Source organism: Bacidia gigantensis (genome assembly GCF_019456465.1).
Source record: "Bacidia gigantensis strain McMullin 20006 chromosome Unknown contig_125, whole genome shotgun sequence".
NCBI lineage: Eukaryota > Fungi > Ascomycota > Lecanoromycetes > Lecanorales > Ramalinaceae > Bacidia > Bacidia gigantensis.
Genome location: NW_025408591.1, coordinates 139,758 through 163,641, shown reverse-complemented (window position 1 = coordinate 163,641; position 23,884 = coordinate 139,758). Strand labels below are relative to the sequence as shown.

Below are 23,884 nucleotides of genomic sequence, written 5' to 3'. Positions count from 1 at the left end.
TGCAGCCCATCGATTACATGATGAGATTGGAAAACTTCTTATCCCGTACGATGGACGGTAGCCAGGGACAGACGGAGCTCATGTGCCTCTTGGTCGGTCTTTTTATCGCGCTATTATTCTACTACAGCGCTTCGTGGACATCGTTCTTGGATTGGCTACTGTCCTACAAAGTCTCCTGGGCATGGAATGTCATGGCAAGATATACACATGGTTTCGGAAAAACCCACTTGCCTCGAGTGATCAGCTTACTCTCAAAGGTTGATCCAGCTGTCGGACCTTTAATTGGATGTGCGGTACTGGCTTTTCGTGTCCGTGACGTTATGAGAGCATTTGGCTAGTCGAGCATTAGAACTGGTTGTATGTCATGAAGAAGATCGCGTTTGTACACAGCATTCGTGATGCTGGATGGGACTGTACGCGTATCTCTTCTTATTTCTTGGGACAAATAATGTATGAAGTATGAATACGTGTTCTTCAAATAGGTAAATAAGTTCAGACTAAAGAGCCTCTGAGGACGAGTCGCGAGCAAAAAATTTTCTGAGCTTCTATTTGATATGAACTTTGCATGTCTGAAGTTGAGCTGCAAGTGAAGTTAAGCAGACTAAAATCTATATGTTGGCCTCTGAAGGTCTGATAAGGCGTCGAGGAATTCCTGATTTTTTGGTCTGATCGATCCTGTTGCGTAAATACTGCCTCACTGGAGTTACGGATACGGGCTCGCTCACCTCTGCGACGGCAGAGGTATAACTAAGTACTAGTATCCCTTGGATTGCCGGGTCAACTTTTCTTTCTACTTACTACAGCACGGCCGAGCCCGAATCGAACATCAGCTAGATAGTTCCGATTCTAGGCTTCAGATGTATGCCAATTGGTACTATTCGTAGGCGATCACACGATGACAGGTACCCCTTTTATGCCTGCGCTGGCTCATGATGATCTTGATATGAAGGTGAAGAAAAGCTCAATCGTTGAGGATGATGTCCTCCAGGCTTCTCCCACCGGCTTCAGATGTAGTATTTTCTTCACAGAGAAGGCGCAGGGACCTAGACAGTAGAAGTGCCTCGCTTGACTTTCGCACAGCCCATTTTTCGGTATGTAGGCATGCAGGCCTGGGGAATACTTAACGTCTGTCTCAAGAAAAACAAGAAATGAAGGCCAATTGCTTAGAGACATGCTTTGAGATTGTTTTTCGTAAAGCCTAGCGATTAGATATGTCCCACATTTGTCCACCGATTGACCCTGTTGGTCATCCAAGCATTTGCTGTTGTTCTGGGATTCGGGACTCTATTAATCCATCCCAGGTCGGCGGTAGAGAAGCCGGCAAGCATGTTGCTCAGATCTGTCCCAAGATCTAAAATGTTTGGGTGTCCCGCTGGCTGCCGGATCTCGAACCACTCTGTATCTGTGTACAAATGGTGGGTCAGAAATCTGTGCGCCAAAAGGGTGCTGAAGCTAGAGAGACTCACCACCGACGCGTGTCAGACCCATGCCGCCGGCAGCTCTGGTGCGCTGTAGAATCGTAGTTTGTAGAGAGATTCCAATTTTGGTGTCGTTGCTGCCGGTAATCCCGTGAGTATACTGGTAGCCACTGAAGCAATTGTTGTTTTGGACCTGCCTGTCGCAAACGTAAGTAACTCTCCTTGACTCCAATCGGAAAGAATCTAGGTCTTCGTACCAGTACGACGGGTTGTTTGTGCTGTACCGAGTTGTCCCAGCGACTGCGCCGTCGCCGAACTTGATAAAAAAATATCGTCCTGCAACACCATCCTAATGAAAACTCGGTCAGAATAATTCGGGAGCACAGCACAAATTCAGCTTACATCGATGCCTAGTGTCGACTTGGTCGGATCAGGCGACACAATCACGTAACAAGAGCCCTGAACGGCCATGAGGGAAAGTGTTCGAGGAGAGTCTACAGATGGAGAGCCTGGAGGGTGGGATTCATAGACATGGGCGGACTGGCAACTTTCATGGACGTAAGATGCCGCCTTATCGTCGTGAAACAAGCATTCTTATCGCCCGAACGTTAGTGGACGATGACAACGTCTGTCACACCTCATTGACCAATGGGTGTAAATGACCATGTGGCCTATTCTTATTGATCAAACGTCTATCCAATGAGCGTCCCTTTGGATAGATAAGTGTCCTTTTCGTTATCTAGACAGTGCTGCTTCTGTATACCCCTGTCAATACAAAGTACCTCTGCGGGTCGGCTAATCTAAAGATTCAAATGACACTGGGCTGACCTATTCTTTTGGCATACGGATAATACGGTTACCTCTTGGCCTATCGATGATAAGGTTGATACTCAGCCTATCAACGGAAGTGTTGAATTCAAAGCCAGTATAGTATATTGACGGTAAATACCTTCTAAAGACTAATCAGGTAAGACTGCCCAGAACTACTGTTGCTCCACTAAAAGCAGCGTTAGTATGAACAAGATAGATGGATAAGTAGTCAATTAATGGACTGTTTAATCTAATAAGTTCGTCAACAAGATAGACATTTGGTCAAAGGAATCAAGTGGTCAGTCACATGTGACAGCGTCTACCTTATCCTTAGACCATGCGATGAATAAGGTAGAATGTGCCGCACCGCTCTGCCGCACCCTTAATGAAAAGGATAGAAGGTTACATTGTTCCCTGCACACTGACAATGGGGTAACCTAATTACGGAGTGGCCCGTTTATTATCGGGCCATCCAACCTGGACCGGAATGCATTATGTCTGGTGGGTATTAGAGCCTAATAGTGAGACGCAGGATCGAAAGTGCGGTAGACGCTAGGTATATTGAGGAAGCAATTGCGTTAAGACCTAGAGTGATCTTTGCAGGGGTAGTAAGTCTAGGGTATAAAGACTGCGGGAACGGTGAGGACTTAGCAGGGGAGCGCGGCGGGTCCGTAGAGGAGCTCTGAGATATGGGTTCTGTTCTTTGGTTGCATTGTGGACTTCGTCGGGTGTTCTTCTGGTCTCGCTAGATGCGAAGGCTTGGATGTTCAGTCAACAGGGTTTGAAGGGTTGGGAGGAGATGTAGAGGCGTTTCGTCGTAGCGGTTGTAATTGTACGCAAGGAGGCGGATGCAAGGGGGCGGACGCAAGGGGGTTGTGGCAATGCCAGGCCCACAGACGCTGACATTCTTCCCAGTTCTCGATGACCCCAGCCTCTCCTTCTGGTCCCGATCAATCTGATAGCACCCGCACAAGCTTCCGATGAGCAACACACTTTCTGCCATGATTCAAGACAGTTGCCAGATTCTTCCAAGGAGGAGTTTTCCTTCTCAATGCAGCACGATCCCCTCCTCACTATCCCACTCACACATACTTGCATAGATATCCATCCAACACCTCTCATCCACCATCGTCATCCGAACGCCCATCACAAAACCGTCCCGCCAGGTATGTCGAATATGCCCGCCAATTTGGTGCCCTCTCCCGGCCATACAAAGAGGTGCAGATACGTCCCTTCTTACATGCCGATGATCGCGTTAGCTTGCAACTCCACTCCCCTCCCTCCCCTCCCGTCCTTTCCCCCCTAAGTCGACCGGAAACGAAAAAACAAAACTCACCAACAGCGACCCACCCCGCCTGCCCCCTCCCTCCGCCTCCCCCTCTCCCCGCGCCAAACACCCCAACACCCCCAAAAATCCTCGATCGCCCAGCACCATCCCCGCCGTCGCCGTGGTCTCCGACGCCCTAACCGCCCTCGGGCTCAACGGCCCCCAATCCCACGGTATACTCTCCCTCCTCGAAAATTCGTCGAGGAGTTTAGTGCTCACGACCGCCAAGGCACAGCTGGCTGTTTTGTGGAAGACGGGGAGTTGCAGCTCCAGGCCGGCGGAGGGGGGCGGGGGGGTAGAAGAAGCGGATGGGGGGGCCGGGGTTGGGGTTGGGGGGAGGAGGGGAAGGGGGGAAAGGGGGGAGGAAGGGTTGGTGATACGGGCGAGGAGAGAGGCATGGAAGGTTAGAAGCGCGGTGGCGCAGGCGTTGTAGGTGAATGAGGGGGAAGTGGAGGAGGAGGGGGGGAAGTAGGGGGATAGAGGGGGTGGGGGTGGGTAGCAGGTCGGTCTGTTGTTTGAAGGGATGGGGATGGGGATGGGGGAGGATGTGGTGTTGAGGATGGAGAGGGAAGATAGGTCGTCTGTGTCCGAGGAAAGGTTGGGTATGTTGGTGGGGAAAGTGAGAGAAGGATGTGCGTGCAGGATGGTGGTGAAAAGGAAGGTGAGGATTGGGTGGAGCCACATGTTGGTGTACCGTTCGTTCGCTGAAGCCGTGAAGCAGGGTGAGATATGTAGGTATTTGAATTGCCCGGTTTTTGTCCGTGGTGGGATTTCTGGCGGTCGCGAGAGGTCTGCCGACAGGTGTCATGCACGCTTTGAATGTCTCATTTCCCTTGGCGAGTAGAAGAAGTGTCCGAAAACCGTTGCGCTATACTATGAGACAAGCAGGCATATTTGACAGAATTGTGGAGTAAGTGTTCCAGCGCAACAGGTCTGTGGGGCTGCAGGTGGACTTACCCAGAAACTCTAACCAAACAGTAGGATTGACTGTCTCTATCCCATTCAAATTGTATGAGTGATGGTCTCCACAGCGAACGGACATTGAACGCCCGTGCGTAGACTCGGAGGTGATATTCTCGAGACTGGTCTCCAAATTCTTTGCTGTTCGGATCATGCTTCGGCAGAGGACGGTATCAATGTAGTTTCACTTTGAGGTACGAGGCCGCTGCTGTGTCTCCAATGTACAGAGAGACCCGTGGCGAAAGAGGATTCGTGTTGTACTCTTCAGCCCGTTATGGACGTAGGTACGTAACACGCTTGGGTCAGTCAAACGACATGACCTTCTTTCACGTTCCCATCAAAGTCCTCGATCTATAACTCCTTGACACTCTCGATTGGGCTTAGTAGCTTGGGCCGATTGCTTGCACTACCATCCATCTGTAAACGTAGTACTGGGCAATGTCAATCTCGTACTACAACAATACTTTGAGTCCCCCACCTCTTCTTTTTAAACACCGTCAATCATCGCTAAAGTACCATCATCTTCATCACCCACGCCGATCTCAAAAACTCCAAAAACCACAATCGTAATCTAATTGCAGCTTTGGACTTGCCACCAGCCAAGGAGTCGATGAATAGGCTCGCACCTGAGATCCAGATCATTATCTGCGAGTGCCTCCTCGAGAGCGCAACGAACTCCCTGAAGCAATTTTCGAATCCAGAGGGGCGAGATGCTGCTAAAGACTTAGCGAGCTTTGATGAGGAAGCTCAAACCCTCCTCAATCTTTCACAAGCGAGCAAACACTGGCGCACGGTCAGTCATCCGGCTCTTGAGCAGATGGGTAACATGATTCTGCACTATGGTCTTAAGCCTGCCCCATGGCAGATCGCAGAGGCCAGTGATAAGAAAAAGAAACAGGATTCCAGCCAACAACCCGGCAGCCAGGGAGTCCTCCGAACGGTCCAATTCCCGAGAGACCAGCGACTCGCGAAGAACAAGCGCATCTCGGTCCATACATCGACTCCCTCCTCAAATTACCATCACGTTATCGATCCTGGGCTTTAAGAATGACCATGCCCACTGGACCGTACATGCTCCGGGAACTTCACGCTCCTGCCGTACCCTTCGCAGTGCATCACCGGTCTTGGGCTTGGTTCAAGACGCCAATTGCTAGGGATCTCCTTATTCCTCACATGAAGAGTGGGACACACGCTTTACCATGGTTCTTGAGCTCTGACAACGAACTGAAAGTCAGTGGCTGGATCGAGAACAATGGATGGTGGGGGAGCCTTTAGAAAAGATACTCCGTGGCCTTGCGCATAATGAGACTTGGAGTCTGCTTCTGCTGATGAGGGCAGTGAGCCCTCAAGATGTCTGTATTAGACACGACACAAGCCCTAGACACGACTTGCACCATGGCAGCTGCCTTGTGGTGTCTAGACCAACGACTGCACAGCGTGAACCGGCGGGGCAGAGTAACGCCAGTAGACACGAGCAATAAATGATCGTGGTCCAGAATCGTCGAACCCTGCATTGTCTCGAATCACACCAGGACTGTCGCGGTATTACCTATCTATAGATGCAGTAATAAATAATGTAGATGATGGTAGCACATTCTCCTCACCCGCAAGCAGGGGTCTGGCGGTGAAATTCGCATTGCCAAGCCCTGCAGTCTTCTTGGCGCGCCAAGAAGGCCAGACTTGATTTGTCGGACTTAATTTTAACACCGTGTGAAGAGTGAACTTGCTGTCTAAATCTTTCCTCTCCCTGGTAATCATCGATCACAAAGCTCCTTGATGCGAAACCTCCGATCTTGCAATATGAATATGGAGTAAAGGAATAGCGAGATTATCACTCTCCCTTTCGTTTAAGCGCATCTTTCAGGCCACCTAGATACGATGGAAGGTGCCGCTCCAGGCTCCCATATGCACTAGGTCCTTCGAATGCTCTGCACGATGCCCAATGGAGATGAGTAGTGCCATTGATGCATTGTGTCAGGCAGCAAGATGCGGGGTCGTTGTCCAGACTGACCACAAGGCTCACTTCTGCCCCACGTCTTGCTCCATTCTCCAATCAATTGCCAGCAATGAAGCGCCTGATTTGTGTGGTGCTTGACCAGGTCCTTCTCTTATCGCACTTTTGCATCAAACCCTCTCATGATGTTGTTCTTTCAATCCTCCAATGAAGCTGTTCTTTCGTTAAGGTGGGGTTGTTGCCTGCCCTACACAGCCTTGTCTGGCAATACTTAACTTCAACATCAACCTCAATTTGTCTCGTCCAACTTATCTACTTTCTTTTTCAACCCTCATCATTAAGACCTTGCTTGACTAGTACCTCTATCATGGGTATCAACGCTACCGTTGCAGCTGTCAAGGACTACTTGAAGCCTCCGAAGACCTTGTCTGCTGATGAACTAACCGCTCGAGCTGATCAGACCATACTTGAGTCCGAATCAACAAAAAGCGAGGATGCCCAACCCAAGGGCAAGAACAATGCAGCTTCTAGTGGCGGGCTTGAATGCACCGTCAAGAATCTTTACATGGACAAACGAGGGCAATGGACCGACAAATATCCCTACTTCGTGAAGAATCCACCTGAGAATCAGCAGACGATTTCGCACGCTGTCATTGTGCGTAACAAGCGAAGCACAGACTCGCGAAAGAAGTTTGAGATCGAATCGATCGTGGTGCAAAGCCCATTGCTCAAACGCGCATTGCATGGCATTTTCACAGGCTATCCCGGGATCACCACAGACCTCGAACGTCTCGAGTTCAAGGCCCCTTTTCCACCATTCGTCCACAGATGGCGCGAATTTGAACAAGCGACGGTCAATGAGACCGATCTTGCAACCAAGCAACACCTGGCACTTTTATGGAACATCCTAGAAGTCGATCTTAAGGACAAGCTTCAGAAGATGAAGGACTATGCTCGCCACAACATCATTGATGCCGAACTTCTGTGGACTCTGTTTGAGCCTGATTGCCTTGTGCTCAGTTCCAAAGACGGAAGCGAGCGACTATATCGTTGTTTGAAAGTGGATACGGAAAACAATGATTGCTGTACAATAGAGGCTCAATACGTTGACTGGGACGGTGAGCGCTTCGGAACGGCCATGACGTCTCTTGCTTTACCCTCGTTCCGGGGCACCAAGCCTCTAACACGGTTGAATGCTATGCCTCTATCGCGCCACCCTAACAAAACGGACATCGAGCAACGAATCTTGCAGCGTGGCAAGACTTTTGAAAGTCTACGGGGATATCACTTCAAAGCCTATGATGGACTTGGACAGCAAGACGTCGACGGACAGGCGGCTCGATACAACGTGCAAGGTCGTATCATCATAGACACCGCTGGTACGTGCAAGGGATACCATTGGTGCACTGATGACTAATATTCACGCAGCGTACAATCTTTTCAACCCCAATTCCCAAGTCCAAGTCAGCAGCTTCCAGACCAAGGGATCTAACAACGAGAAGGGCGGAAGCAGGAACCGCCCGCTCAGTCGCGAGAACCTCCTTTTGAGCAGGGACACCGTGCGAGCATACTCTCTGAAAGACAAGAAGTGGCTCTCTGTCTTCATCAATGACGTTACTGAAGTGGCTTGGGACGACGCCGCATTTGACTCCTTGGTTTTGAATGGAAATACCAAGGATCTCATCCTGGCCTTCGCCGAGAGCCAAGTCAAACGTCAACCCACATTTGATGATGTTATCAAAGGCAAAGGTCGTGGGACCATCATGCTCTTATCCGGGCCTCCAGGCGTCGGCAAAACACTTACCGCAGAATCTGTGGCCGAAGTCATGAAAGTACCCCTGTACATGCTCTCGGCGGGCGATCTCGGCACCGATCCCGTGGAGGTCGACAAGACACTCAACAGAACCTTGGAGATGACGACCAAATGGCGCGCCGTGCTCCTCCTCGACGAAGCCGACGTCTTCCTCCTCTCCCGCAACGCGCACGATCTCGAGCGCAACAAGCTCGTCTCCATCTTCCTGCGCGTGCTCGAGTACTACGAAGGCTTCCTCTTCCTGACCACGAACCGCATCCAAGACATCGACGCCGCATTCGAGTCGCGCATCCACCTGTCGCTGCAATACGAAGACCTCGGGCCCCAAGGTCGCAAGCATGTGTGGAAGAGCTTCCTACAGACCTGCGAGACGGCTCATGGCGAGTTCTCGGACGAGAAATTGCGCGTGCTCGCCCAGCACAAGTTGAATGGCAGGCAGATTAAGAATGTCGTTAAGCCGGCGCTGTTGCTGGCCGCCAGACAGAATCAGCCGTTGAAGTTTGAGCATGTCGATACTGTGCTGCAGATTAAGGCTGCCAATGCGTTCTCGTATGCGAAGATGGTGCCCGTGGATGCTGTTGAGGGTTGATGTGTCTGGCGTCACGAAGGAAGGTGGCGCAAGCGTAATGATGGTACCCAGACAATCGGGAGGGGTAATGAGTCGGGTAAGTGCTTCATTGGTATGAATGAAGTTATTGCACACAATCTTATGCAGTGTTTCTCGTACATTCTACCATCCTCCTACACAGCTCTCGTGCCATTCACTCTAGCCCTCCTTCATAGAAAACCCAAACAATGCGTGTCATATATACCTTTGGAATCTGCCTGAATATCCTCACCCTCTGATCGAGTGCAGACCCGAGTTCACGAATATGTGCACTTTCCTCTTGAGCTCCGGCCGCGTTCGTTGACTACCAAGTCAAAGAAGGCCCCCCCCCTCCAACAAGTTCCAAGATTCTCCAGGGACATAGGTCTACCACTTAATCGCAACACGGGATGGAGGTTTGCGATTGATGAAAATTATTGTGAGATGTTTGATGTTTTGCCGTGACATGTATAGGGAAGGGTAGGGAGGGAGGGAGGGACAACGCAGAGATGCTCACGCACATTTTTTCCCGACTTGCACGCGCGGTATGCATTCTTTACAGAGTCTGTAGTGGTATTGTCTAACCGTTTTTTCGTCTTTATGACTAATATATAGCTATATAAGCGTCTTTCGTGTAGTCTATTGTAATTGGTTATCACTTTATCTTATCTTTTATTACTATAGATCGCAGGATAGAATATTATATAAATTTATAATATAGGATCTTCTAGTTTCTTTATCCGGCAATAGGTTTTATTTATCTTATTATTTTATTGTAATTAATTATAATAATAAATAATACTGCGTCTTATAAAGTTACTTCTCTATTTTTATTTTACCTTTTCTACTTAAATCCCCTCTTTTCTTAGTTCTTTCTTTATTATCTTTTCTTTAGATATTTCCTTCTTTACTACCTTTAAGCTCGTTGCCCTCTTCCTCTTCTTTGGCTTCGACTGTTCAGCAGTGAGGCTTCTTGATCCGCTAGTGTGATGTTCACCATTATCGCTCGTCTTCCCTTGCTTTTTCAGGGATAGGAGGCTTAAAGGCGCCTAGGTGTAGGTGGCGAGAGGCAAGCCCCCGTTTGTCTAATACTTAGGAGGGAAAGGGGAGGGCTTAGGGCTTGATGAAGGGCTCAGCCAGCACACTCCTCTAGTACATCATTTTAGAGGCACACTTTCATTCAGGGTTGCGCGCGAACACTGCCACCAGTCAGGCAAGTTTAATGGAAATTCGAGAGGTCGGGAGGGCTTTGAGCAGATTATTTAAATCAAGCAAGTCTTGGATGAAATGAAAGGGTTCATGATTACTGCATTTCGTATTCATCTCATCATAATATCTGCTTTCCATCAACTATTTGGCGCTGCTGGCTAAGATAAATGCGACCAGTTTATTGGATTGGTGCTGGCAGCGATTATGCCACAGCTTCTTGGAGCCCATCGAATAACTCCTCAATCATACTTAACATCGACGGACTGAAACTTAAGCAAAGAGCCGATGGCATCAAAAGAAATCCCAATGACCACTTCAATTCCACTTTCCTCTCCCAGGGCCAGTACGTTGGCGAACCTAGATTGTTCCGTCGTAGTCCACTGCAGGTTCGATTCCGATTGCTTGTTCTTGTTCCCGATGTAGACGGCGAAGCTGTCCACGGAGGCGGATTGCGAAGAGAACTCCAGCTTGATGGCGTAGACGGAGTTGTAGCCTTTTGGTGGGCGGGGGATCTGAAAGTGGATCTCTCCGCTGAGTTGACTGGCGTCGCTGGGGGTGATGAGAGCAAACCCCGGTTTGACTGCGATGTTGAACTTTGAGCCTGATCCTAGGATGGCTCCGATGCCGTGGGTTGAGGTCCAAGCCATCTTGTGGTGGAGATGTCAAGCTAAGCGAGTTATGTTTGCAGAGGAGTAGAACGTTGTCTGCCCCTTAAGGTCAGTATCTGGTTCAGCTTCCAGGCAGGGTATTGTCGTACAGAGGCACTGTAGCTCCGAGTGATATTGAGAAAATTCCTTCCTAGATTGTTTTTTGGCTGTTGGTCAGAAGAGATACCGTGTTGTTTCGCCAACGATTTCTCGACTTTTTATACATCCATGATCCGTCAAAGATTCATCATCGATTCGGGACAATTACGTGATAAAGCTGCATGGACTGAACTTGTCTAGCGATAGAACGCCTCATATCATTCTGAGCAGCTGAAATCGCTGTTGAAGACGCTGATCCTTGTCTAGAATTTGGAAGGTGTGCTTGAAAGAAGCCGTTCGTATGGTGAAAGGGCTCGTCCTCTCGCGTTCCCTGTGCATGCACCTGCAACTAGTAGCGGAGAAAACAACTGCACTAAGTTCATTAGGGCTAGACTTCCGTGGCCAACTGCTGTAGATGCATAGCATGCTCAGCTGCATTAAATAAGGTATGTGTCAGCTGTCATATTGATCTAGCGCCAGCCTCATTATCGGAGAGTTTAGGCAAAGATGCATTCTGAGTGGCTGGCCGAGAGTATAGTTCTTTCGTTTCAATCAGGCTAATGCATGCCGGCGATCACGGTGATGGGTCCTACCGCGGGCCGGAAGTGAAAACTGTGTCAAAGTCGAAAGCGAACTTGCCTACCACAGATGTATAGTCGCCTGACCAGAGAGGTAGAAGTTTCTTGCCCAGCATGCAAGTGTCAGTCTCTTTTGGGAGACCAGCCTACTTGGTTGAGAAGGTTTTCAGACTAGTTGTGCATACACTCCTGCAGTCACATAGACAATCGTGGATTATCTGTCATTCGCCAAATCAATGAGCATGGACTCACCGATCTTCATGAGTAAAGAGGAGGTCTATGCTCCTGACCTACATCAACCTCAGCGGTGTGGAGTCAGCTAGCTACAGATACGGTTCTATAGCATGTTGTCCCAATAGGATTGAATCCTCGAGTCCGTCTGTCAAGTAGAGAAATGACCTGCATACACTGCAGTGTTTTAGTCTGAATTACGTGATGTTCTTAGACGGCTGGACTCTGGTAGATGCCCTTCGCTCTGCTCCATTGGTGGTCGAAAGAATCTTCAAGGAGAAATCGGGCTTTAGCATCAAGTTCCATGGCGAGATTCATTCCTATTTGAGGACTTAAGAGATGGGGTTAATCTATCTATGCGGCTGTTTAAGTCTTCTAGATCTCATCCAGCCATTTCTGATCAACATGGTACCATTTTCATCGAGTAGCACGGGATTTCCGCGGACCATTCCTGCCTATAGCACTGCTGCTGCTTGGCGAGCTCCTCTGTTGGCTGTGGGGTGTGGTCAGGAAGTACAAAACAGGGGTGAGATCTTTGGGCGGCGGCGGAAGAATGAGGAAATGGGATGCCCGGTCAAGGTAGCCAATGAAGAAGAAAGGAGATCGGGAGGTCGGTCCCAGCGCCCACCTTGGGTAATGCTCCACTTTTTGAAGTCTTTCCAGCACGGCACCATACCTGTTTGGACCTGTCAAACCAAATCAAGGGTTAGGGAATTCCCCAGCATCCTTGTTGCGAGTCTCGGTGACTTTTCTTCTCTTGCCAACGTGATACCAAATGGACCTTCTAGGCTCTTAGCCTTGCCAGCCTGTCATCACGCCATCGCTTACTGTGCGTGTCAGAGTGGAGAATACTTGGGCCCGTAATCAACGCTGAAAACGCACCTTAGATGAATCATAGAAGTTGGGCGCTGGACTGACATTGACGGAGCGCAAATATAGACTGTGATTGAGATGAGCGAGTTTTGAATATTGCGAGATGTAGAGTGTGGATTGCCCCCGCCAGTTCAATTCTCCGTTCTTTGAATCTTTAGTTTAGTCTTCGCTGACTTTTTTCTCATTACCTAAATCGTTCGTATAGTTTCGTATCCTACCAAGCTTCGTCCATCATAACAACGCAAAAAAGAAGAGAATGCACAAAGAGAGAGAAATACACACACACATTTACCTATCCAAGAAGCTATGCAGATTACCACCATTCTCCCTACCCTTGAACCAGTCTATCTCCAAGCCACATCGCAATCGCCGCCAGCGTCAACGACGGATTTGCAGGGGGGCTGAAGGGAAAAATAGACAAATCACACACATAAATACCGTTCAGCCCGCCACCACCCTGTAACTCTAAGTTTTTATCAATCACATACTCGCCCTTGCCCTTGGTCTTGGGCCCTTGCATCCGCATGGTCCCGACCTCATGCGCCACAGCTCCGAATCCTGCCCTGGAGAGCGGAGACGATGGATCGGTGCAGCTGATAATCAGAAGTTTGTTGCGGATCTGGGTGGCGAGGTCTTGCATCTCCGTTTGCTTGTTGGCGTAGGATTTCTGGTTCTTGACTTCGTGTTTGATATAGACGGTTGGGTCGGAGGTGGGGGTGTTCAGGACCTCGTTCACTTGGGAGAGGTCGGTGTGGGTTTCGATGGTGATGTTGATCGTGTCGTGTTCGTCGTTGTCGTTGTCGTCTGCTGCGGCGTTTTGGTGGACAAGATGACCGTTCTTGCTGATGATCTAAGATGTGCAAAATCCGCGGGCGAGGAAGGAGTTGGCATTGATCGCGACGTTCAGCAGTACGTCGCGGCTCCCGCCTTCGTCCGAGTATCCGATTATCCGATTATCATTCTGCATTGCCATTTCATGGGGTCTTTGAGTACATCGTCAGACTTCTTCTTTTGGAGGAATCGAATACCCCAGATCTCGTGATCGGTTAGTCCCTTGCCGACGAGGGGAACCGACTTCTGTAGACCGCTGTTGAGGGCGATCGCGGCTGTTCCGAGGGTGCCAGCACAGAGGATGATTTTGTTGGCGAAAAGGCGATAGATACCGCTGTTGGAAGAGGATCTTACTATCACCGAGGGTATATCTTTATCGGTATCGATGGGGAAAGTTAAGACTTCGGTGTTTAGTAGGATGGTTAGGTTCGCATCTCGAGCATAGGTGCGATCGAGAAGAAAATCGACGGTGCTGTAGGCGCCTTGTGGAAAATTGTACAGCTCGGAAGATTTGAATTCTGCTGCCATTGGCGATAAAGAAACTTTCGGGAATGATTTCGTGGTAGGCATCCAATTCTTGTAAAATTGCTCCATAGCTTCATTCAAGTTCGTCTCAGCGTCGCTCATCTCGGTCACTGCAATGTCGTTTTGTGGGTACACGTTCTTGACATAATCTTGCGATTCATTTATAAAGAGGCCGAAAGCTTTCCGATAACCTCCCTTTTCGAGGTAGTCGGAAATCTCGCTGGGAAAGTATTTGCGATGCTTTCTTTCGGCCAGTGCTGGACTGTACAAGCCCCACATATTGCTTCGACCGCCGAGATTGTAGACTGGACCGCCGGCGTAAGGGTCAGAGCCTGCAGCGGTATGGACTTTTTGCTTCACTGCTGCATATACTGCATCGTTGTCCTGAGAAGGTCCTTCGGTGCTGCCGATTTGCCAGTGAGGGCGGGATGTATTGAGACAGTGAGTCGAGAATTCTAATCCGCCTTTTTCGATCAAGAGAACCTTCTTGTCGTTCCCAATGAGTTGTCTTGCAAGAACTCCGCCGGCCAGGCCACTTCCAACAATGAGGAAGTCATAGTGTCCTTGCTTGCTAAGCCCACTCACGCGGTCAATATCGTTCATTAGAGCGCTGTCCATGTCTGACAGATAAGGCTACCAGAAGGCTTCCAGGATTCTTTCCTGATCGGCGGTGTGCTTGGTATGATTTGAATGTTCTGTCACCAACAGTCGATAGCTGTGAAAGTTTTCAGCAAGGGGTATAGGGAACACAAGTATAGATTACAAGTTAGAGAGAGGTCACTTCATGATACGTATCTAAGAGAGAGTGATGAAACGTTCCAGATGGCCTGGGCCTCTCATGTATCATCTATTTATGACTTTGATGGAGCAATGAACGCTACCAATTCAAAAATGAGGCAAGGGAAAGGAGTGGTCCCCCATTTCTTAGCCATCATTGGATCCAGAGATTCGATCAGTTGTACATTGGATTGGGATGTCTCGAATGGACCTGCGTATGGGACTCTCATGCAGCTTAGAGCCACTCACAGATGCTGCCAAATCGGGCTTTGAGGATGCCTATCGGCGGTGCGGAGAATTTCACCTGTCGGCACTGCTGTGAAAAATGTCCCGGTTCCAATCAGCGATCCAAGATTCATCCATGCCTCCAAATCTGCTCAAGGATACACAGTGTCAATCTTCGGCAGGACCTCTACGAAGCATCTCCGATTTCCGGGTATAGATGGAGAATCCAAGTATCCTTGAGCACTATTCCTCTAAAACAGGATGAATAAGCCTTCGTAAGGCAGCGTACGGAGACCGAACCACGAAATGCTTACCACCATGTGATAGTGTTGGAGAGCCAAGACAAGTGGCTTGAGTAAGCCAGAGTTGACTCTTTGTTTGCGCGTAGAATGCTGCTAGCGTCTGCGCCATCATGCAGCCAACCACCCTCCTGTTGACCACAGAAATTGGGCGCCAGACTTACGTCAACGGACCGCGGCCGTGATGATCCCGCTGTCAGCTTAGTATAACACGTTGTGGCTTTGCAGATCGCGCGCTTACGCCGACACCGCAAGTCACAGGTGGTATCTTCAGCTCTACGTTCGAACATTGCAAAATTTGCTCTTGCGGGGACAGATTTGTCGGGGTCGATAAAAGTTCCCAGAAATCAGCGTATCGGTGTTCCGTGGGAGTATCACCACGCCAAGTAGTGACTGGAGCCCTGCACTTTCTGCATGGAGACATCCCCGTTCGATGTAGCTCTATCATCTCGGCTGGACAGGTCGTGAGTTCAGGTAAGACGGCCGTCACCTTATGAAAGTCGCACAGGAACAAATGGACATCAGTCAAGATTGCGTGCGTTGCCCTTGCAGATCTATCAAGGGACTCGTATCAAAGGCGATAGAACAGCTGAAGTTCGTACATGATGAGGAATCTGCTGTTCAATGACAGGCCTTCACACATGGGCCAAGTTTAAAGTCCTGTATTGATCGACGATTGGAACTTTGCCTTTCATAATATAGTATAAATTCTCTTAACGCCTACTATGTCCCTCAAGGTCCTATAATCCGCTGGTACTAGAGCTTAAAGGGCATTATTAATTTAAAGTAATTATATAAATATATAAAGTAATAAAGGGAAAAGGTTCTTTAATAAATTTTTAATAATATTACTTTAATAGCTTATAGAAGTTTCTATTATAATAGCCTATAAAGTAAGTAAGATAAAACTAAATATAAACTTAAATACTAGGCCCCTTATAAGCCTAAAAGTTCTTTTAATTAATTTATAATATTAACTAAAATTCTAGCTAAACTTATATTAAAAAGAAGTTTAATTTTATATAAGGTTTTTAATAATTAATATTTTAAATCTAATTAAAAAACTTTAATATTACTTTTTAAAAAACTCTTAGTACTAAGAAGGGAGTATAGAAAGTTATTATATATATTTTTTTATTATAATAATAATATTTATGATTAAATTAATTATAAAATAAGTTTAAAAAAACTAATATAATTCTTATAAAAGAGGTAAAGTTAGTAAGTAGAGATAAATAATAATAAAGATTACTTTAATAATAATATTAATAATTAAAACTTTTAAATTAATATTAAAGTTAATTATAAAAAAACTTAAGTATTAAATATAATAAATATATATAAATTATAATAGATTTATTAGCTATTAATATTAATAAAAAGTTTTAAATAATATCCTATATAAAAAGTATAGGTAGCTAGCTAAAAGTATAAATAGTATATATTTACTTTTATATATAAACTACATATAAGCTATATATAAATTATAAATTAAAAAAATAAAACTTTTATAAAAAATCCCTATTTAATAGGGGGTATATATATTTAATAAATTACTTACTAAAATTACTTTTAATATAAACTTTAAATCTTTAAAAATTTTTAAAATATATATAATATTAAAGAAGTTATAAAAGTTTTAAAATAAAGAAAAAAAGTTTACTTTACTAAAACTTTATAATTTTTTACTAAGCTTATATATATAAGTAGTTAAAAGTAGAAACTACTATTTATACTTTTTATAAGTATTTATATAAACTATTACTAGAACTTTTACTTATAAAGGCTAAAGAAAAATATTTTTAATAAAATATTTTTTATTTTATATAGTTTATAATTTAATATTCTTAAAGTATATTAATTAGTTTTATATTATTTTTAAAAGAATTAAAGTATTTTATACCTTTAAAATAAATAAATTATTAATAATATTCTTTAAAATATTTTTTATTAAACTTTAATTATAAATATAAAAATTTTATTATATTATAGTTTACTAGTATATAGAAACGTAGATTAGTAATCTAGCTTACTAAGGAGTAAGAGAACGTCTTAGAGACCTACTACTAAAGGTGGAGGAACTTATATTAAATAATAGGGATCCCTACTTTCTTATAATAGAAATTAATTCTTCTTTTATAATTTTTCTAAAATATTTATAAAATTAAATACTTGTTAAAAACCTATTAGAATCTAATAGGAGCCTTTTTATATATATTTCTAATACTATTCTATATTATATTATTTAAGTCTTAATAATTCTAATTCCTCCTTACTTTATATAATTTAGAATAAGTTAAAATATAACTTTAAATATATAAGATTAAGGAATAGCTATAATATATATACTAGCCGCTAATACAATCCCTATATAAAAATATATATAAAATATAAGTAATATATTATAATAATAATTATTATACTGCTTTAAAGCTAGTAATTTATTTTAAAGTATTATAATAAAGATATAAAATATTTATATATAAAGTAATAGTTTTCTAATAAACTCTTAAGAGGGTTCTAATAAAGAAGTATTAACTCCTTTAAATAATTTAAGTATTAATAATACTTAGTAAAATATTAAAAATAAGATTAAATAACTTAATTAAGATATTATATAGTATAAATAGTAAGCTAGACTAGAGTAAGTATATAAATAAAATATATTAGCTTATAGTTATATTAATAAAAATAAAGACCCTCCTAGGTTATTAGATTATAATAATTTAATAAATAAGTTAAATTCTTATTTTAAATATTATAGCTTAGCTAGTAATAGGTTATAAGATAGATCTTTATATTATAATTAGTTATTACTATTTATAAGTATAAGATAAGTAAGTAAAAAGATCTTAGTAATAATACTTATAATATTTAAAAAGTAGGCTTTAGACTAAAGGATTTTTTTTAGTCTTTAGCCTATTTAAGTAAAACCTTTTTATTATTATAAGCCTAAGTTAGCTAATTACTTATTATATAAAAATAATTTTATAATAAAGTAATATAAATAATAAATATATAAATATAACAATTAACTTAAAATAGCTAAAGTTGATTTTAATAATATTAAAAAAGTTTATTAAATTTATCTAGCCTTTTAAAGCAAGGTTTTAATAGTATATATAGGGTATAGAAAAATATATAAAAATAATATAATATAAGAAGAGTTTTATAACTATTTTTTAAACCTATACTTTATTAATTTTAATTAAGTAAATAAAGCTTTAGACTAGTACCTAACTACTTATTAAAAACTTAATTAATCTATCTTAAATTATAATTATTATATAAAGAAATTAGAAACCTTTATAAAAAACTTTTTAATAAAAAAGTTTAAAGCTTAAAAGTTTATTAAAAGGGTGAAAGAACCCTTATATATATTTTATTATTTAAAAAAAATAGTTAAAAATAATATTAAACTTAAAAAATATTAATTGTTTTAATAAAGGCTAATTAAGTTCTTTTAATTTAAATTTATAGAAATTAAATTAAAAACCTTAAAATAATTTTAGCCTATTAAACTTAAAGAAGTATAAGTTTAATATTTTAGTTTCTTTAGGATTTTAATAAATGTTTAGTAGAAAGCTTATAGAAAAAAGTAATAAGTTATAATATATATATTAAAATTATAAAAAGCTTAAGTATTTATTAATAGAATATAAAAAACCTAAGAATATAGCTAAAGTTAAAACTATATAAGCTATATAAGCTAAAGCTAAGAACAAAGCTAATAAAGCTTTAAAAAAGTTAGAAAAAGATAAAAGAATATCTTAGAGAAATAATTTTATTACTAGACTTTTATTCCTATATTAAGACTATTAAAAGAATTAAATTAGTTATTAAAATAATAATAAAAATAAAATGTAAAAATAATAATATATACCTAGACTTTAGGTTAAAGTTAAACCTTATTTTAAATATATTTATACTTAAACTTAGTTTTATTAAAGCTAAGAACTCTTAACTATTATTAATAATAGGCTTTAATAGGAAATATATATATTATAATATTATATATAATATTTCCTAAGTTGCTACTAATATATAGAATTATTAAAAGTATTATAAAAATTATTTTTATATTATAGATAAGCTTAAATAAGACTTATTTATTAAATTACTAGTTAGATACTTATTAGCTATTATCTTTAATATAAAATACTTAGAATAGTACTTTAATTAAAGTATAAATATATAGAAAAGCTATATTTAAAAACCTAAAGCTTTTATTAAAAGTTTAAAAATAGAGTTATATATCTATACCTTAGTACTAGTTAGGACAATAGATAAGAAAGGGCTTTATCTAATTACCTTACTATTATAGATCTAGGAATATAGGGATATCTTTTTTTAAAAAAAGGTAAATAGACTCTTTAAGCTTAAAGTAAATAATTATACTATTAACCTAGATAAATAGAATCCCTTATATAAATCTATTTATAACTTATTAAATAATGAATTAGTTAAGTTATATTAATATATTAATAATATTTTTAATAAAAAATAGATTAAATATTTAGTTTTTTTTACTAAAACTCCTATCCTCTTTATATTTAAGAAGGATAAAGGGCTATATCTTTATATAAATTATTATAAATTAAATAAAGTTATTATTAAGAATTAATATTTTTTACCTTTAATTATAAAAACTTTTAATTAGCTAAGTAATATAAAATTCTTTTCTAAAATAAATTTAAAAAATATTTATTATTATATTAGAATTAAAAAAATTAATAAATAGAAAATAGTATTTAGGACTAAATATAATTATTTTAAATATATAGTTATACTATTTAGCTTAACTAATACCTTAGCTATATTTTAAGCCTATATTAACTAAGTTTTAGCTAGTTTAGTAGACATTTTTTATATAATATATTTTAATAATATTTTAATATATTCTAAGTTTAAAAAATAGTATTAAAACTATATTAAAAGAGTATTAGAATGTCTTTATAAGTATTCCTTATTTATAAACTTAAATAAGTATAAGTTTATAACTAATTACTTAGAATTCTTAGGATTTATTATCTTTATTAAAAAAGTATTAATAAATTTTAAAAAAGTTAAAGCTATTATAAAGTAGCTTATTCTTAAAAGCTATTATAATATCTAAATACTTCTAAGCTTTATAAACTTTTATTACTATTTTATTAAAATATGCTTTAAGAAGTTAACCTTATTAATAGACTTACTAAAAGGTAGTAAAGATAGTAAAAAGCCTAAGTTATTATAATAATTAAATAAAGCTAATACTACCTTTAAAAATCTTTATAATACTTTTATAAAAGTATTATTTATATAGTATTTCTATATATAAAAAAAGATTAAAATAAAGACTATTACTTCTAGTTATAAAATAGCTATAATTATATTTTAATAAGATAATAAGAATTATTAAAAGCTTATAGCTTCTTAGTTTTAAAAGATAATTAATACTAAATAAAACTATAAAATATACAATTAAAAGCTATTTATAATTATTAAATATTTTAAATAATAGCGCTATTACTTTAAGGGCGTTTTCTACTTAATAAAAGTATACTTTAATTATAATAATTTTAAAAGCTTTATAAAAATTAAGGAACTTAATAGATAATAATATTATTAGGTTATAAAGCTAGCTACTATAGACTTTAAAATCTTTTATAGACTAAGGAAGATAAATTTAATAAATATATTATCTTAGCGCCCTAATTATAAGAAGTTAAGCTAGAGTATATTAAGAATATTACTAATCTTATAAAATAAGTTAAGTCTCTTAAAAAGGCTAAATAATATACTTACTATAATATACTTTTTTAAAGTTAAATATAAAGTTAAAAGTAAACTTTAAAAAAAACTTAAAAAATCTTTTATAATAAAGTTAAAAGATAATAATAGTTTAATATCTACTTAATAGTTAAGTAATATACTTTTAATTAAGTCTTATAAAGTTAGTTTTATTATTAAGAATAATAATTATAAATACTTTTTCCTATATTCTATTATATAAATAACTATAGTAAATAAAATAGTTTATAATAGTATATTAATCCTTATTAATTATGTAATTTAATAGTTTTAAAGCAGGGATACTTTCTTATTAATCAAGCTAAAGGAGCTTAAGTAAACTAATAGACTAGGCAATTAAAGTATAAATATTAATAGAAATCTATTATTTCTTAATTCTTTATATATACTAGAAAAACCTACCCTTAGAGAGGAGCTTATTATAAAATATTATAATAATCCTTTAGTTAAGTATTTTACTTATAAGAAGATATTAAAGCTCCTTTACTAGAGTTTTAATTAGCTTAGTATTTTAAAGAATATAAAAATATATATTAAAGAATAAAAGTATATAAGTATAAACTATATAATAAAATATAGTTACTCCTTATTTTAAATAGATTTTAAAAAAAAGGGTATATTAAACTTTATTACTAGTTTTCTAGTAAATGCTTATAGTAGTACTATATATAATATAATACTTATAATTATAAATAAGTTTATAAAAATAGTTTATTACTTCTTATATAAGAAAACTATTATAACTTTTAAGTTTATAGACTTTCTTATAAATTAAATATTCCTTAAATATAAAAACCTAAGTAAAATAGTAAGTAAATATATTTTGCTATTTACTAGTGCTTTTTAGTTAAAGGTATATTATAATCTTAAGATTAAAAAGTAATTAAGTATAGCTTTTTATCTATAAATAAATAATTAAATAGAAAAGTAAAATTAATCTCTTAAATAGTATTTATATATATATATAAATAAAGAGTAGAATAACTAGGTAAGGATCTTACTATTAATTAAATTTATATATAATAATTTAATTTATAATGTAATTAGTAAAACTCCCTTTTTTCTTTTTTATAAATACTATTTAAAGATAGAGATATAGGCTAAGAATAGCCCTTTAAGAGGGAAAATACCTATAGTTAAATAGCGTATATAAAATTTATAAAAGATTTATAAAAATCTTAAAGTTAAATAGTATAATATTTAAAAGAAATTAATAAAATATTATAATTAGAAGTATAAACTTATAGAATATTATATTAGTAATATAGTTCTTTTATTAATAAAGAATTTAAAATTATAAAAGCTTAGTAAAAAGCTATTTAAATACTTTACTAGACTATATAAAGTATTTAAAAGAATAGATAAATAGATATATAGGCTTATATTACTATAAAGAGTATAAATATATAATATATTTTATATATTATTACTAAAATTATATTATATTTATAAGAATTAAGTTAATTTTAAATACTCTTTACTTAAACTCCTATATAAAAAGGAAAAATAAGAAATAAAGTTAATTAAAAGCTAAAAAAATAAATAAAACTCTTTAAGTATTTATAGTAAGTAATACTTAACTAAATAAAAGGAATAATATTATAGATTATAATAAGAGTAGGATAGGGATATCCTAATTAGGCTTAGCTTAGCCCTACTTAGCTTAGTATAAGCTCTACTTCTACTATAGCTTATTAGATAGCTTATAATTAATTTAGTATTAATTAACTATATTATATATATTACTTATTAAGGCTTGTACCTAGTGTATTTCCTTATAAATAGTAGTAATATTAAAAGATTAGGTATTATTATTATCCTATTAAATATTAGTATCTAGAAACAGCTTTAGTATCTTAGTAGACAACTATTAAAAAACTACTTTTTCCCTAACCCTTTTACTAGGCTAGTTGGCTTAAAATAATAGAAAAAAATAGCTATCTCTATATAGCTCCTAAACTAATATAGGGAGTAATAATAACTTATTTATAAAACAACTAATTAAAAGCCTTTACAACAAACGCCTAGTTTTTAAAAATAATAAAAGTAATAATATTAGATTAGAAAGTAATAAATAATAAGTTAGAAAAGCTTAGACTAATTAAAGTAATATTATTAAAATATAAAAATAAGCTATAAAAGCTAAATATAAAGGTTTTAAAGTATAGATTATATAAGCTATTATTTGAATATAAATCCTAAGGTTAAATCAGCTAAAAAGAAATAAAGAAAATAGCTATAACTATTTTTTTAAGTTTATTACTTTAAAATATATCTTCTTAAGATTAAATGTATATAAAAGAGATAAAGAAGATAGTTATATTATTAATAGATTGCTTTCGCTAATTAGATATTAACTATTTTAATAAAAATAATTATAATAATATCTATAGCTTTATTAAATATATTAAAGCTATAGTAAAAGTTAAAAGATTAAAAATAATATTAAACTATATTATAATTTTATTCCTAGGCAAAGATTCTTTAATAAGTAACTTAAATAAAGCTTATACTTAATAGTAATATAAGTTTATTAATAAATATAAATACTAAATTTTAAATATAAATAACTTAAGTATTTTAGTTAAAGATTTATAAAAGCGTTTTAGGCAGACTAATAACTAGCTTCTAAATAATTTATTAAGAAATTATTATATAAAATATAATACTACTAATAATAAGGATACTATTAAGTAGGTTAACTCCTTTATAGTTACTACTAAGTGTTCAAAACTCCTAAATTATAATATTATTATAATAGCTTATAATTATTTTAATAATAAATTAAAAACTAGCCTCTAGCCTCTATATTTTTATATAAATTATATTAATTTCTTAAAGAAGTTAATATGTCTTTAGTTAATTTAATATAATATTTATGCTTAGAAATAACAATAATTTAAGCCTAATCTCCCTAGTAACTAGCCTC

General features: G+C 38.2%; 5 protein-coding genes across 5 annotated transcripts; 2 read left to right on the top strand and 3 right to left on the bottom strand.

Moving 5' to 3' along the window:
• Positions 1 to 1,205: 1,205 nt before the first annotated feature.
• On the bottom strand, positions 1,206 to 1,889 carry KY384_000862 (uncharacterized protein; the record flags this gene model as incomplete). The annotated part of the gene is made up of 4 exons (XM_044809396.1): positions 1,206 to 1,402; positions 1,467 to 1,615; positions 1,676 to 1,767; positions 1,821 to 1,889. 4 exons carry the CDS (start codon positions 1,887 to 1,889, stop codon positions 1,206 to 1,208), a joined length of 507 nt encoding a protein of 168 aa, XP_044673303.1.
• Positions 1,890 to 4,734: 2,845 nt separating this feature from the next.
• Positions 4,735 to 5,560, top strand: KY384_000861 (uncharacterized protein; the record flags this gene model as incomplete). The annotated part of the gene is made up of 2 exons (XM_044809395.1): positions 4,735 to 4,799; positions 5,029 to 5,560. 2 exons carry the CDS (start codon positions 4,735 to 4,737, stop codon positions 5,558 to 5,560), a joined length of 597 nt encoding a protein of 198 aa, XP_044673302.1.
• Positions 5,561 to 6,836: 1,276 nt separating this feature from the next.
• Positions 6,837 to 8,871, top strand: KY384_000860 (uncharacterized protein; the record flags this gene model as incomplete). The annotated part of the gene is made up of 2 exons (XM_044809394.1): positions 6,837 to 7,848; positions 7,898 to 8,871. The coding sequence occupies 2 exons, from the start codon at positions 6,837 to 6,839 to the stop codon at positions 8,869 to 8,871; spliced, it is 1,986 nt and encodes a 661-aa protein (XP_044673301.1).
• Positions 8,872 to 10,316: 1,445 nt separating this feature from the next.
• On the bottom strand, positions 10,317 to 10,724 carry KY384_000859 (uncharacterized protein; the record flags this gene model as incomplete). Its single annotated transcript, XM_044809393.1, has 1 exon — positions 10,317 to 10,724. The coding sequence occupies one exon, from the start codon at positions 10,722 to 10,724 to the stop codon at positions 10,317 to 10,319; it is 408 nt and encodes a 135-aa protein (XP_044673300.1).
• A 2,113-nt stretch (positions 10,725 to 12,837) lies between these two features.
• KY384_000858 (uncharacterized protein) lies at positions 12,838 to 14,479 on the bottom strand (the record flags this gene model as incomplete). The annotated part of the gene is made up of 2 exons (XM_044809392.1): positions 12,838 to 13,355; positions 13,499 to 14,479. Coding segments are annotated over 2 exons (1,499 nt in total), but the record flags the coding sequence as incomplete, so codon positions are not given.
• Positions 14,480 to 23,884: the final 9,405 nt, after the last annotated feature.